Source organism: Phoenix dactylifera, chromosome 5, assembly GCF_051530095.1.
Source record: "Phoenix dactylifera cultivar Ajwa chromosome 5, Ajwa_hap1_PhDact_Kaust_v1.1, whole genome shotgun sequence".
Lineage (NCBI taxonomy): Eukaryota > Viridiplantae > Streptophyta > Magnoliopsida > Arecales > Arecaceae > Phoenix > Phoenix dactylifera.
In genome coordinates, this window is record NC_143194.1 from 25,860,239 (window position 1) to 25,876,631 (window position 16,393).

A 16,393-nucleotide genomic window follows, 5' to 3' on the forward strand; every position below is an offset into this window, starting at 1 on the left:
CAGTATAAGACCATCAAGTGCAAAGAATCCGGACTCCAGTATGTCTTCTTCTTCGCCTTGACTCTGTTACAACTCAATATAATCTTCGCCTTGGACTGAATGTCATCTTCGCCTTGACCATCAAGTGCAAAGAATCCAAATGGAGATACAGGGTATCCAAAGCTAGTACTTGACAACGCAACCAAACACCTTGCTGACCCTCCATGACCAAGTAGTTGGAATAGGGGGAAAGAAAAATCCATAGGCATCAACTGACTCCAAATTGGATCTCTAACCAGACCGCTGGACGTGCTGCGCTAAGGCATCGTACCTTGACTCTGTTGGGCTACGAATTGTCACCAATCTCGCTGCATTGTTTTCTACCCATCGGCACCCTGTTGTCCCTAACTGACCACTTTGGAGGCAAGTCAGCCTTTTCTTTGCTTTTCTTTTTCCAAGTTCATCGAACTGGTCCTTGTACCGACCAAGTACAGCAATATTTTGGACGGATATGCCACATGAGTTGTGGTAGGCACAACATGCTATATCCGTAACAACTCAGGACCTCATTCAAAAAAAACTAGCTATATTATATTTTTTAGATTTTTTGGTCCCATATAAGTTATAATAATATTGGATGAATGCTGTCATGTCACGCGACTTGTGGTAGGAACAACATGTTACACCTATGTTGGATGGATTCAGTATATTACTTGAATCGTGGTAACAAATCTCAAGACAGTCTATTTTGATACTATATTATTAAAATAAAAGAGAAATATATTGTTTTACATTTTATTTATCGAATTTTGCGATTAGAATATTCTTAGTTCCACTTTTCACCAATATTAAGAGAAAAAAAACAATATCTACATATTCAAATCAATTGAACTCTATTTAAAAAGAAAATCTCCATCCATCTCTTATCCAAAACTCCATCAAATTGAATTTCCTTTAAAATTAAAAAAAAAAAAAATAAAAACATCCATACTATTTATCTAAACCATGTACCTTATTTTTCGTATCCATGTTTTTATTTATATGTTCTTTAATGTGCATTTTACATGTGCATTGCTAGTAAGTACGTTATACTTTATTAATTTAGAAAAAGAAACATATATAAATTTTTATGAAGGCATCCAGCTTGAGGCCTAGAAACGTACAAGAACCCAAAAGTGCCGGCCCGCTTGCAAATGTGCGGATCTAGGAATGCCACGGATGGCAGCATGATGCTCAGCTTCCTTGTAGCAGTTCGGCCCAATGAATACTAGCTCAGGTACTAGTAATCCTCACACTCTTTGTACTTGGCCCCATTAAGTTTTGAGAGCGCTCACGCATATGAAAGGGCTACCTAAATTGTAGCAGAGCTCGAATAGCTGTGTTTGATAACAGAGATTCAACTAAGGCTCAGGTCATTTGCTAGCTGAGGTGTAAAAGCTGCATGAGCTTTATTCATGGGCAAATTGATTCGTTTGTAATCGTGCACATACACACATAAGCCTTTCAGACTAAAACGAACTCACAGCTTTAGAGGCAGACATGGTAATATTAGCTTCACTGGCAATGAAAATAACAAAGTGTTTCAATAGCTCACCCTAAGTTTCTGATAGCTAACTGCATCTAGATCTCAATGAACAACACCAAAGAAACAATATTTGATCATTTTTTCTGGAAATAAGGAGAGAGAGAGAGAGAGATTTGAGCCTTCATCCGAAAATCCGGTTGAGTGTTGCAGCTAGCCTAACTCCTCCTTGAGCCAGCCGCAAGCTTACCACCGGCAATCTGGTGAGGAAATAGTCATCTGCATGGACCACTCGACCGTGTCCTTATCATTTTGTCAAAACGAAGAATCTGGAGATAATCGAGGTTGCTTTACATACCTCCTAACACTGAATCTTCTTTCACATCTTTGTATGCCGAATCACATGCTGCAGTGATGCCTTCAGATGCATATCTGTGGAATTTAAAAAAAATGTTCGAGCTTGAATGTGTTGTATTGTGTTTCAGATTCTTTTTTTTTTTTTTGTAGTGCATATGCATGTATACACACATGCATATATACGCATATATATATATATACACACACACACATGCACACATAGACACAAAATATTAGTTTCAATTTTGTTCTTAACAGCCTACAACTTATTCAGCAATACAATTTCAGAGACATTCGGCAATTCGGCATGTCCTTAAAGCTCAAAGGATTCATTAGGAATTTCTCAGATCAAGTCTGTGATTTTCTTCTAAACAAAAACGCAAGGATGCATGCACATACATACAATATACTAGATGCCATTTTTTGTGCTTTTCAAACTTCCTGATATGCCATTTGTGTGATACACTCTAGCCTATTAACATGTTTGATCGCCAAGTTTTATGAAAATGATCGGTTAATACAAAACTCAGGGATTGAATATATTCTATGTATTTTGAGTGTAACTATATATTGGAACTTGATATTATAGATTTACATCTTATTTCAATGTGTGACATGATCTTCAAGTAATTGGATTCGGCCACCGTCTAAGGCATGAGCCACTATAAGTTATTCGGCCTCCTGCATCCAGCCATTAGAACTGAAGTACCGAAAGAGAGGCAAAGTAAAAAGACTTGGAGAGTTCACCATCATGATCTGTTCCATTGGTCATAAACTTTCCAATCAAGTTCACCATCATCTGTTTTCATTAAAATCAAAGGGTGACTTACATATCCGGGCATGCAACGCCGTTATTGGAGCATTTTTCCCATTTCCGAACTTGATAAGACCAGTCTCCCTGTGTTTCAAACAATCCAAACATCAGCTGGTGGGGGCTAAGGGATGGAAGATCAGCAATGAGCAAATTTCAAATAGATGCATTAGCTATTGTAATAGACTCTGAAGTGGTTCGAAATATTAATTTGGAGGTGAACTGGGGGACCTGATGGCCACCGATGGGAAAGGTCACAACGGCATACACTTTTTTTTAAAGAAAAATAGCATACCGTTATATTTTTTTTGATTGCATCGACAAAATCTTCCACGTTGGACTCGTAGAATTGATCTTCTGCCGTCTCAATAATGTTATCATCCCACGCCTGCATAAAGGCAAATTAAAGCACTAAGATTTCTGTAAACTGCGGTCATTGTACTTGTCTGACTTCTAAAGCAACTACTGATTGGAATGGTGCTGACAAAAAAATTATGGAACTAAGAACGAAACGATAAGACTCACATGATGGAGCACTGTTTTCCTTCTGTACCAATGGACGTCAATAGTATTTCCTCCCTTATCTGAGGCAAAACCTACATGTAGTGGCTGCAGATTGCATGGCAGATCCTTAAGATATATAGAGTTGAAGCACAAGAAAGAAAGAGGGAGATTTTAAAGAAACTTTCATACCTGATGGATGTCTCCCATGAAGTGAGAGAGGAATAGAAGTGCTTCTGTGAGATTATCTGGAGTAGCAGTTGGTTGTAATGATCAATGAACATGCAACAATTGATCATCTTTTCTCATTCAGTCATACATGTGAGGATTGAATTGATAAAAAAAAATCGAGGAGCAAATCTAGGAATACGTTACAGGAACTATCAGCAGAAGAGTTTCCATAGGTGAGAAGCTGATTGGTGTAATTTGTGATTGCTCCTGAAACACATCTGCCTTTCTCCCCATTTTTATCCTTACAGTCTCCTGCTTGGATTTCAAAATTGCAAGCGTTATTTACTATTCATCAAAATAATTTCATATGGCAGTGAGGAAGTAATACCAGAATAATAGCATCTGGAATATATGAAATGAACATATATATTCTGGATAATTTGTGGGGTCTCAATTATATTGAGAGAACATGGGCATTGTATATGAAGATCAGACCACGCCCTGAACCCGGGGCCCGGGACGCGAGCAGACGCCGCGCACCTGCAGGGCGGACCCCGCAGGCACACAAGGTAGATAAATCAGATCAACCATCAATAACTAAATAAAAATAAATTTCAGTTTTCATATCAAATGTCCACATATACATATGTCAAAAGAAAAGTCAATATCTACTAACTAAATACATCAAGATCACTCCATCCCGTAATCCCTATAATCATATGTCATCACCTGCAAAAATGTAAATAGTAGGAGTAAGCTAACAGCTCAGTAGGTAACATCATGCAATAAAGTCATCATATAACAAGTCATGATGCATATAAAAAGCAGCTAAAACTCATGAATCCAAAAATCCACACGATAAACCGTAAACCCGATCCGAGACTCAACATAACTCAACCGCATGACTACGGCCACATCACCCAGTGGCATGGTTACACCGAAGTGCCAATACAACTCTCCGCAGAGCCGCTCTACCGAGCCAACGCACCACTGTGCCGCACCCCCTGATGCCAATCTCACGCTCCACCGAGCCGCTCCGAAGAGCAAAACGCACCCCTGTGTCGCCACCATTCTATCACCGGTGGTCGCAGTGTCGGAACTAGTTGCTCAGTACAAGTCGACAGGGCCAACGTATCATCCCATTGGCGGGGCCTAGACTATAGTCACGCGGTTTTAAAAATCAATAAATCAACTTTCCACATGGTAAATTTCCAAATCAAAGTCATGATCATGCTCCCAATAGTAAAGCATATAACAGTTTATGAAATTAAATATTTAATTCTAATTCTATCACATAATGCCAATAATAAATTATAACATCAACCTATGCAAGATACATGTTAAAATTCTACTTTAAAGCAATAGGTCACCTACCTGGGCTAGCTTAACAATCCCTGCCACAGATATCACGAACCCCTGATTAAAACATAAACATTAATTATTTAATTAATTAAGAAACATAATTTAAACTATTTCCAATCCCTTAAACTCCTAAGTTCATAGATCCAAGAATGGGCCCCTAAGATCAAACATAGACCCTAAGAACAAGTAAACCAAAACTCCAAAATCAGAATCCCTTAAACCCAAAATCAATTGTGGCCCAAAACAGATTAGGCCCAATTGAACCAAAACAGATTACAGGTCTAGATCAGATTTCGGGCCCAAAACAAACCAGCCCACAGATCCAATCAGGTCCAACTCGGCCCAAAAACAGATCCCCAGTCCAACCCAAACCAGATCTGATCAGACCAGATTAGATCAATCTTAACGAACCAGATTACACTCAAATCAGACTAACCCAAATTTCTGACTCAGATTCAAACCATAACCAAAACCCATTCACTCAGACTCAGATCAAACCCAATTCAAGGAATAGGTGGAACCGATTCATAGCCTCAACCGGTTCAGGGTCTGATCCACAATGAGGAACGGAAATCAAAGCAAGAAAACCCAGGAAGAAGAAAGAAGAAGAAAGAGAAGAAGAAGAAGAAAGAGAAGAAGAAGAAGAAGAAAAAGAAGAAGGGGAAGAAAGGAAGAAGGGAGGGTGGCTGATGGGGACATCAGCTAGGTCCCCATTTTATTTGCATATTTGTTTATTGTTATTTCTGGGTTATTTGTGTTTTAGGGTTTATTTGTAGTTTATTTTATTCTGGACTTATTTGCATTTTAGGGGCTTATTTGTAGGTTTATTGGGAATTATTTTATGTAAGGGGTTTTATTTTAATTGTTCTTATGGGGCCCTATTTATAGGAAACTTTTATGTTGATGAGAGCTTAATGAAGAATTAAAGATTTCTTTTCCCACGTTTCCCTCTTCTTCTCTTCTCCTCCCTTCTCCTTCTCCTCTTCTTCTTCTTCCTCCTTCTCTTCCCCTCTTCTTCTGCTCCCATTTAAACTTTTGGTCCGGCATCATCTTGGTATCAGAGCAAGAGGCTTTGCCCCTGCTGCCAAAGCCCGATCCAGATCGTCCGAGCCTTCCTGTGAAATAGAGAAGACTGTGTTGGGCACTTCCATCTCCCGGCTACTCTTCCAAACCGAGAGCAAAAAAAAAAAAAAAAAAAATCTCTCGCTCTCTCGGTTCTCACAAGAAGGGACAGAGGGGAACAACCCCTGGTTCACCGGGCTTCTCTCGGTACCTTCTTCTTTCCTTCTGTCAGTGTCCAAAAAAAAAAAAAAAAAAAAAAGGAATCTTCCCCGTGGCCGAGCAGTTCCACTGTGCCCCTCCCTGCCGCAACCACCTCTTTCCATCAGATCCTCCGGAGCCCTCCCTGCAGCGCCGCCTCTGGCCCTCCACCGGAGCCTGCAACCAACGCCACCACCACCGGTGTATGGCCGAGCGTCGCCGGATTCCCGGATTCCTGTGGCCGCACGAATACTACACCGTACGTCGACCACGGACACCGGAGCGCGTCGAAGGACCGCGTGTGACTCCCGCTGCCGGAAAGAGGAAGAGCGTCGCCGATCTATTTGCCACCTTGTCCCTCGGCACTGTCGACGCACCCGCCGACCACCGCGCACAAGGGAATCCCGGCCGCCACCACGATCAGCCGCCGCCTGTCGCCGCTGACAATGGAGCCACCGTCACCGTGCCGTTCGGCCGTTCCGCAACCACCGCCGAAGCGGCCGGAACGCCCTCCCGAATCGATCGGGAGGTTGAAGAAGGAGTTACGGTAACGGGTCGGTTCTAAACCCGTTACCCCAACCCGATAACCCGGGTCTCCCAAAAAAAAAAAAAAAAAAAAAAAAAACCGTAGGATCACGTGACCTGCACGTGTTTCCAAAAAAAAAAAAAAACACTAACCTCTGTTCTGCCGAAAAGGAAACCCTAGGGTTTCCACCGCCTCCTTAGCCGCCGTCGCCGAGCTTAGCCTGCAGCGCCCAATCCACCTCCCGCCGCCGCCGACGCTCGCACGCCGCGCCACCACCGCCTCTGCCGCGTCTTCACCGTCGTGCCACCAGAGCCCGAGCCGCCGACCGCCTCCCGTCGCTGCCGTTGTTGCCTCTGTCCGAACGCCGCCTCTGCCAAGCGTGCCTACTCCGAGCGCCGCCAGCCTCCGGCACCTCCACCCGAGCCTCCGAGTTACCCCTGTGCCCGTGCCGCCCGTGCCGCTCCGCCTTCGCTGCCGAGAAGCCTCCGCCGCGTCCGCCAGGATCGCCCGTCCCGAGCTTCCCGCCGAGCCGCACTGTCTGAGCCTCCGCGACCGCCTTCGCCGACGTTCCGGTCGACGTCGCCGCCCGCCGTGCTCTACCTCGTCTTCTTCAGCGCCGCCCGCCGCTCCTCCTTCAGCCGAGCAACACCACCCCAGCTCCACTCCTCAACCGCCACCGTGTAGCTCTCCAGGTTCCGGTTCCCAGGATTACAGTCCCTCACGGACCAATTAACAGGCCCGTCCCTTCTTCAGAGCCCAACCATCACTCTACGGGTCGCGCCTACACCCACGCTTGATCCAGGGCCCACTGCATCACCTGCGGCCCAACCGACTGGAGGCCCGCCACTGCTTCAAGGATCAACTCACAAGCCTCCCTCATTTACAGGCCCGCTAGCCACACCACCCAGTACACCCATCGTTGACAGGTTCCGCAGGCCCCAAAGTTGCTGTAACCCGACCAGATTCACGCCATCCGACGAGCCAGCTCACCGCGCCCCGACCATCGCACCATCCCACGAGTACATGATTCTGATTGACTGTATCCGCCACAGGTATCAGGTTTTTCCTCCTTTTGGGCTTGTTTATCTAATTATGTTCTAGTTCTCTTGCATGACAATCCTATTTTGAAACTTATTTTCTTGTCAAACTGCAAAACCTAGAACATTTTTTCTCCACACCCGTCCTACCTATCAATTAAATCTAAATATTAAATTAGCACACCTTAGTGTCAGGACATCATCAACATCCATAGATCAGATTACTTTCGGACTTTGAATGACTGTAAAACGTGTTTGCAACCTAACTTCTTATAGTGACTAATTTTCTACTTTAATTCTGAAATAACCAAAGTACAAATTAGTAACATTTAATTTTAAGTTACTTTTGTGAAAAGTTGCTGATTTCCGAATTCATAGTAGGTTGCATTAGTAGGTTGTCCTGCATCACATTTGGACAATTAGGGTTCATTAATAGCATTGCATATCATATCACCAACTAGAGTAGTTCCTGTATGCCCACCCGTAGTGGTAGAGAGTACCTCCTCACTGACTCTCAGACCCCTTTATCCACCATGGACCCCAGAGTTATACAAGATATTCTGGAACAATTAGCTGCAATACGAGCTGATCAAGACGAATTCAAACGTGAGAACCGTGCTCTAGTACAACACCCTAGGACTCCGGAACCATCATCCCCAATCGCAGCTTATCCCGAGTTTGGTTTGACCACACCGCCTGTAGCTTTTCCCCATCCCCCTAGGAACCAACATCATCCTGATCACCAGCGCGATCTTGATGAGCGACTACTTCGTACCGTGCGAGTAGAAGCCCCCACATTTGCTGGTCAATTAGAGCCGAGCGTGTACCTTGATTGGAGAGCAGCCATGGATAATTATTTTGAGTGGTACGATATGACTGATGATAGAAGAGTACGGTTTGCCAAAATGAAGCTTATTGGGCAAGCTCACTGGTACTGGCATAACGTTGAACATCGGCGTGAGACCCAAAGGCTTCCACGCATCACCACTTGGGAGGATATGAAAGAAAAACTGAATAAGAAGTATCTGCCATTCTCTTACCGACAACGCCTTATGGATAGGTGGCAGAAACTAACTCAAGGAACCTCAACTGTTGCCGATTACATTGCACGATTTGAGGAGTTTCACATGAGGTGCGGTGTAATCGAAGAGGAGACTGTTACTCTTTCTAGGTTTCGAGCAGGACTCCGCGAGGAGATCCAGAAAGAATTGATCCTCCGAGAGATTACTACCCTTGGCCAGGCATACCAATTGGCTCAAGATGTGGATAGTTTTTTACGAGTCCCTGTGGTGAGACGTACCGACTCTCGGTTCTTACCCCCAGGAGCCCGACCTAATCAAAGCCATCTTCCACCACCCAGACCACTCTCCAACCATCCTACCCAGCCCGGTTCTAGCCAAACACCGACTAGGACGTTCCCGGTGCCTGCTCAAAGTACATCAACTGATAAAGGAAAAGGCATATTAGGGTCCAACCCGCCCTTAGGAAACCAAACCCAGTGTTTCAGGTGCCAAAAGTTTGGCCATATTGCGTCCCAATGTAACGCCAAGACCTATTTAATGACTGAATTGGAAGCAGGAACCCAGGATACTGAATGTGTCGAAGAAGTCTATGAACCAAACATTGAGGATTTTGTAGATGACTTTGGAGATGAAAAGACCGGGTTAGAGTTTGTTCAGACTGAATACCAAAATGAGCCCACTGATAGGAATGACCAAAACCATAGGCTCCATGTGGTTAGGTGCACACTAGCCCAAATAAAGACCGAACAAGACTGGCGAAGAACCTCCCTATTTTATACACTTATTAAGATCAATGGTAAAACATGCAAAATCTTATTTGATAGCGGGAGTTGCATCAATGCCATTGCGTCCGGAGTTGTTTCTCGCCTTGGCCTGAAATCTACCCCTCATCCTAATCCATATAAAGTAGCCTGGGTAGACAAGACATCCATTTCGGTTTCAGAAAGATGCCTTGTCCCGATTCAATTCCTATCTTATAAAGACGAGATTTGGTGCGACTGCCTTCCGATGGACGTAGGTCAAGTCATTCTAGGAAGACCTTGGTTATACGATAGGGACGTCACACTTCATGGTCGGTCAAATTCGTGTAGTTTTATGTTCCAGGGTCGGAAAATTATACTGAATTCATTGCCTCCTAGAGAGCCCGGCCCTGAAAAGAAGGGTGCTACACCACAAAAAGATGAGTCACTTCACATCATTACTTCGAAAGAGGTAATGAAAGATATCGAAAGCCATTCACCTGTATTCGCCCTTGTGGCTAGAGTTATCAATGTGGAGTCAAATGCCGAACATCCGGCCGCCGTAGTTCCTCTGTTGGAGGAGTTTCACTCTGTCTTCCCCACTGATCTTCCAGAGGCACTCCCTCCAATGCGTGATATCCAGCACGTAATTGATCTCATTCCTGGAGCGTCATTGCCAAATCTTCCCCACCATAGACTCAATCCAAACGAGCCACTGAACTGAAATGCCAAGTTGACGAACTAGTCACTCGAGGGTATATTCGTGAGAGTTTGAGTCCCTGTGCTGTACTTGCACTCCTCACTCCCAAGAAAGATGGCTCTTGGAGGATGTGCGTCGATAGCCGTGCGATCAATAAAATCACGGTTAAGTATCGTTTTTCCATTCCTAGGCTGGACGACCTTTTAGACTATATGTCTGGTGCTACAGTTTTTTCCAAGATCGACCTAAAGAGTGGGTACCACCAGATTCGGATTCGTCCTGGGGATGAATGGAAAACTGCATTCAAAACCAAAGATGGACTCTACGAATGGTTAGTAATGCCTTTCGGATTAACAAATACTCCAAGTACTTTTATGAGGGTGATGACACAGATCTTTCGACCTTTCTTGAACAAATTTGTCGTTGTATACTTTGATGACATCCTCATTTATAGTCAAACTCAAGAACTCCATCTCTCACACCTAAGGCAGGTTTGTGAAGTCCTGCGGAAAGAAAGCTTCTTTGCAAACCCTAAGAAGTGTGCCTTCCTGACTGATCACGTCACTTTCTTAGGATTCATAGTGTCTTCCAAGGGTGTCTCCGCTGATCCAGAAAAAGTAAGCGCGATAGTCGATTGGCCTGAGCCCAAGACCTTAGCAGAAGTACGTAGTTTTCATGGTCTGGCTACTTTCTATCGTCGCTTCATTAGAAATTTTAGTTCAATAATGTCTCCCATCACAGATTGCATGAAGAAAGGAGACTTTATCTGGACTAAGTCGGCATCCCAAGCATTTAAAGATATTAAGCATAGGATGACCGAAGCACCTGTCTTGCGCCTCCCTGATTTCACTAAGGTATTCGAGGTCGCATGTGATGCCTCTGGCGTTGGCATAGGTGGTGTGTTGAGCCAAGAAGGTCACCCTGTCGCGTTCTTTAGCGAAAAGTTAAGTGATGGTAGGTTGCGTTATTCCACCTATGATAAGGAATTCTATGCGGTAGTGCAAACTTTGCGACATTGGCGACACTATTTGCTACCGCAAGAATTTGTTCTGTATTCAGATCATGAGGCTTTAAAGTATCTCAATTCTCAAAAGAAATTAAACCTTCGACACGGCTGATGGATTGAGTTTCTACAAGCCTATACTTTTGTGCTGAAACATAAAGCTAGAGTTGAGAATAAAGCTGCTGATGCGCTCAGTCGACGGATCTTCCTCCTATCCATGATGAGCACTGAAGTAATTGGTTTTGAAAGGATCAGGGAACAATATACCACCTGTCCCGATTTTAGTAATGTATACCTGACCTTACGAGATGGAGTAGAGAGAGAGCACGATGACTTCTTTTTACACGATGATTATCTCTTTCGCTCCGACCGATTGTGTATTCCTCGAACTTCTTTGAGAGATTTTCTAGTATGGGAAGTACACGCTGGAGGATTGTCTGGGCATTTTGGGAGAGACAAAACCATTGAGATGGTGGAAAGACGTTTCTTCTGGCCGAGTCTCAAGAGAGACGTGGCCAAGATCGTCGCTCAGTGCCGCACATGTCAATTAGCCAAACAACGTAAACAGAATACTGGGCTTTACACTCCACTACCTGTTCCTGATTGTCCGTGGCAAGATGTTAGCATGGGTTTTGTGTTAGGGCTTCCACGTACCTCGACCAAACACGATTCCATTTTTGTAGTAGTGGACCGGTTCTCTAAAATGGCTCATTTTCTCCCATGTTCTAAGACTTCTGATGCTTCTAGGATTGCGAAACTTTATTTTGACGAAGTCGTTAGACTCCATGGTCTCCCTAAATCTATTGTGTCCGATAGGGATGTTAAATTTATGAGCTATTTTTGGAAAACTCTTTGGCACATGATGGGTACCAAATTAAAATTTTTCTCTGCCTATCATCCCCAAACTGATGGCCAGACCGAAGTTGTCAACCGAAGTCTAGGGAGTCTTCTCAGATGTCTGGTAGGTGAGCATACTAGGACTTGGGATCTCATGTTACCAACTGCCGAGTTTGCATATAATAGTTCGGTCAATAGGACCATAGGCATGAGTCCTTTTGAAGTGGTGAATGGCTATAAACCTAGGCAACCCATAGACTTGATTCCCATGTCTCATCAACATAGAGTCTCTGAGTCTGCACAATCATTTGCTTCACACCTGCATTCATTGCATCAGGAGATCAGCAAACTTATTCACTCTAATAACTTAAAATATAAATCCTTTGCTGATTTGCACCGACGTTATAAAGAATTAAATGTAGGCGATTCAGTCATGGTAAGAATTAGACCTGAACGACTTCCTTCGGGGACGTTCAAAAAGTTACAATCTCGTAGTGCGGGACTCTTCAAAGTCCTAAAGAAAATCAGTTCGAATGCGTATGTTGTCGATCTTCCTGAAGACTATGGGATTAGTGCGACATTTAATATTGAAGATTTAGTCCCATACAAGAAATCAACATTCATTCCTTCTGACCCTTTTGTTGATACATTCACTGTTGTTGATCACCCTGATCTAGCACCTGCCAGTGAGCCTCCACCTCCACAGTTTCATGCACGCAGAGAACACATAGAACATATATTAGATGAGCAGGTTATATCTACCAGGAGAGGGAGCTACCAACGTTACCTTGTTCGGTGGAAAGGTCGACCCGAATCAGATGTGTCGTGGATTTCGCGAGCTGAGTTGCAGCGTCTTGACCCGGATCTTCTGGAGCAGTACGACAGCCGACCCGATCTACACTCGACGGGGTCGAGTTTTTCTCACCCGGGAGGAGTTGATGGGGACATCAGCTAGGTCCCCATTTTATTTGCATATTTGTTTATTGTTATTTCTGGGTTATTTGTGTTTTAGGGTTTATTTGTAGTTTATTTTATTCTGGGCTTATTTGCATTTTAGGGGCTTATTTGTAGGTTTATTGGGAATTATTTTATGTAAGGGGTTTTATTTTAATTGTTCTTATGGGGCCCTATTTATAGGGAACTTTTATGTTGATGAGAGCTTAATGAAGAATTAAAGATTTCTTTCCCCACGTTTCCCTCTTCTTCTCTTCTCCTCCCTTCTCCTTCTCCTCTTCTTCTTCTTCCTCCTTCTCTTCCCCTCTTCTTCTGCTCCCATTTGAAATTTTGGTCCGGCATCAGTGGCTGGTGGTTCCGGTCGGCCTTCGGCGGCCGACCGTGGCCCTCGGCGGCGGCGCTCGGCCAGCCATCGTCGGCCACGCCGCTGTCACGAGCAGCGGAAGAGAAGAAGAACAGAAGAAGGAGAGGAAGAAAGGGAGGGAAGAGAGAGACCGGGGCTGGAAAGCCCGGCCCCCCGTTCGTCCACCTCCGGCCGAACTCATTTCGGCCCGGATTGACTCCGGCCGGCCACCGTCGGCCGGCCGAAACTCACAAAAACTTTCCCGAAATAGGGGAAGTGAAACCGATTGACATACCATCATTCCTCTCTCCTTAAATCCATAAAAAAAATAGTAAATAGGTTGTCTTTCTCACCTCCGGTCGTCGACGAGTAGATTTCCGGCGGCGATGGCGGCTCCGGTGGTGACGGTGGCTCCGGTGATCCTCTCAAGAAGAGGGAAAAAGAAGAGGGGAAAGCTTAAATTTTTTTTTTTTTAGAGAGATGGGGGCTCCTCTGAGAGTTCCTAAACTCTCTTTAACGAAGAGAGAGAGAGAGAGAGAGAGAGGAGAGGGGTGCGGGGGTTTCGCTGGCCGTTCGGCCGGCGTGGTTATCGTGGGGATGACCACGATGAACAAACTGAAGTCGGCACCCATTGCCGACTTCAGTTCGTTGGGCCCAAGGACGGGCCCAAATTCAGATCTTTACACTCTAACCAACTGAAAAGAAATTTCGTCCTCGAAATTAAAACATACCTCAATCCAAGAACAAGGCAGAAAACTTCTCTCTCATCTCCTCCTCCAGCTCCCAGGTAGCTTCTCTCTCACTGTGATTGCTCCACTGCACCTTTACATAAGGAATCGTGCGCCTCCTCAAAACTTGGTCCTTCCTATCCACTATACGGATAGGCTGCTCAACATAAGAAAGATCTGCGTGGAGCTGCAAAGGTGCCACTTCAATCACATGACTGGGATCAGCAATATACCTCCTCAACATAGAGACATGGAAAACAGAATGAACCCCCGATAAAGTAGGTGGAAGTGCCAGCTTATAAGCAACAGCTACAACTCTCTCGAGAATCTCGAATGGTCCCACATATCTCGGGCTGAGCTTACCCCGAACTCCAAATCGCATTACCCCTTTAGAAGGGGACACTCTGAGAAAAACATGATCTCCGATTTGGAATTCCAGATCCCGCCTCCTGATATCAACATTTCTGTCTGCTTTGAGTTGCCCGAAGTCGCTCTCTGATCAGCTGGACCTTCTCCACTGTCTGCTGAATAATCTCTGGACCCAGAATCTTCCTCTCCCCCACATCATCCCAACAGATAGGTGATCTACACTTCCTACCATACAAAGCCTCATAAGGAGCCATCTGAATACTTGCCTGGTAACTATTGTTATAGGCAAAGGTATGCAAGCGACAATGATCATAGCAACATCCCTTTCTAAATGATTTACAAATTTGAGTTATTTTTAAATTTTTTTTTTTTGATATCATGAATTAATCATAAAACCTTTTAGTAGAAACATATTAATATTTATCCTTCGATATCTTATACTTAATATTAGAAACAAAAATAGTAGATGAAGAGAAAGATAAAATAAAATTAATAACCAAAGCCATTTTTATCTTTCAGTAGAAACTCTAATTTTTAAGTACTTCAGTATGTTGCTAACATAATTAAGGTTATGTAGTGAAAGTTTTCGAGTTCATTGAGGCACCTTTAAGCTACTTAGATGCAAACTAAAATGTTCACAATGCTTGTACAGATGCAAACAGAATGAATATTGCTGCTTACTGTTGAAGTTGTAATTGCAGACGTATGGTGTGTTAATGTAGTGAAGTTCCGATGACCACCGGTAGCGGAACTTAATCCTGTCTGCCCACGGGCAAAGGCTGCTTAGATCGTTATCAGCATAGCTTGGAAGCAGTTCCTTTACTGCTGCCGCCGCAGCAGCACTTAGACGTTCCTAAACACCAAATAAAAAGATACTCATATTATTGGTCAAATTTACAAGCATGGCTACGGTATCAGCAAGATAAGAATTTATAATCCATAATGGTAAAGTTAATGTAGAAATTGAGAACAAAGAGAGAAAATATAATTATAAATTTATTTTTGTGCAAACGATCCTTATAACCTTAATAATATTCAAGCAAGTCGAGGTTGGCAAAAGAAGGGTTCATCTTCCTTCACATGAATCAATCATTGGATTATCCACTAGTTGCTTTAAGATCTATGCAGACAAATAAATAGTAGACTTTGATATGCTTTGAGATATGTGTGATGGGTGATCTGAGTGGAATCACATGAAGTGGGGTCAATCCTTCTTTTTTTTTTTTGCTAAAGGTCAATCCTTCTTTCGCATGGAAGTTACAATCCCTGTCTTTTTTTTGTGGATATGCTGCAAGGAATTACAAAAGCGTAGCATAGTCATATAGCCGTTCTTTTATCTCCCATGAAAAGTATCATGGTGTTTGGAGAAAAATGAATTGCGTGTGTTGTTTATGGCTTAAGCCATATGCTTTTGTGGCGAACTGGTGACAATCCTGAATAGTAATTTGCGTGCTTTTGTGGTGAACTGGTGACCATGCAGAGTAGCTTCTACGATTTTTGTTTAACCTAAAAATGAGAAGATGAATGGTGTAGTATGTCGTCTACATGATGATGTAAGATCATGCATGCAGACCATTAATCATGAAATGGGCCATGTGGCATGTAGTTTACTATAGGTTTAACATGGATATTACATCAAAAATGAAAATAATTTTTTTTTTTTTTACGTATGTAGATGATGAATGCTATCAACAGGAAAGACTAGTATTTGTTGCAGGAGAAACCTACCTGTGCTATCTGGCACACAGTCAAGTGGCCATCTGTTCCCCAGCCATGGATGATAGCCGGGAATGAGAAGAGCAGAAGGATGAGAACTGGTATCTGGATTCCAGAGCCAGAGGCCATCTCTCTTCGGAGGCGTGCTGAATGATGCAGCAGTAGTGCACTGTCGTTTGAATTTATGCATACGATTCGTAATAGTTACCAAAAAAGAGATCTCGAGTTAAGACAGGGAGAATGTGTCATCATACCATCATAACTGAAATGGAAAATCCGGAGGAGCCGTAATCCTTTTCTCCAAAAGCATAGAGCAATTAATTCAAAATATTTGACTTTTATTTATAGTACTTCTAAAAAAATAAATTGTATGAGTTCTTGTCGTCCACGTCTAAATGGAAGAGATACCTATAAAATTTTTTAAGAATAATAATTATGTGATAGCCATTTCTTTC

General features: G+C 43.5%; 1 protein-coding gene across 1 annotated transcript; it reads right to left on the minus strand.

Annotated features, from left to right (window-relative positions):
- Positions 1-1,613: 1,613 nt before the first annotated feature.
- Positions 1,614-16,067, minus strand: LOC103712889 (endonuclease 2-like). The gene is made up of 9 exons (XM_088722017.2): positions 15,951-16,067; positions 14,904-15,075; positions 3,546-3,653; positions 3,363-3,418; positions 3,195-3,278; positions 2,965-3,057; positions 2,689-2,756; positions 1,860-1,933; positions 1,614-1,780 (listed from the first exon to the last, which is right to left on the minus strand). Exons 1-9 carry the CDS (start codon positions 16,065-16,067, stop codon positions 1,686-1,688), a joined length of 867 nt encoding a protein of 288 aa, XP_088578143.2. The 3' UTR covers positions 1,614-1,685.
- Between the last annotated feature and the right edge of the window lie 326 nt (positions 16,068-16,393).

Excerpts from the sequence above, each read along its gene's own strand:
- LOC103712889 (XM_088722017.2), bottom strand. The coding sequence starts at position 16,067 with ATGGCCTCTGGCTCTGGAATCCAGATACCAGTTCTCATCCTTCTGCTC. Across the intron at positions 3,654-14,903 it reads CTGCAATTACAACTTCAACA|GAGACTGTAAGGATAAAAAT; the intron begins GTAAGCAGCAAT and ends AAATCCAAGCAG. Across the intron at positions 3,419-3,545 it reads CTCTTCTGCTGATAGTTCCT|ATAATCTCACAGAAGCACTT; the intron begins GTAACGTATTCC and ends CTGCTACTCCAG.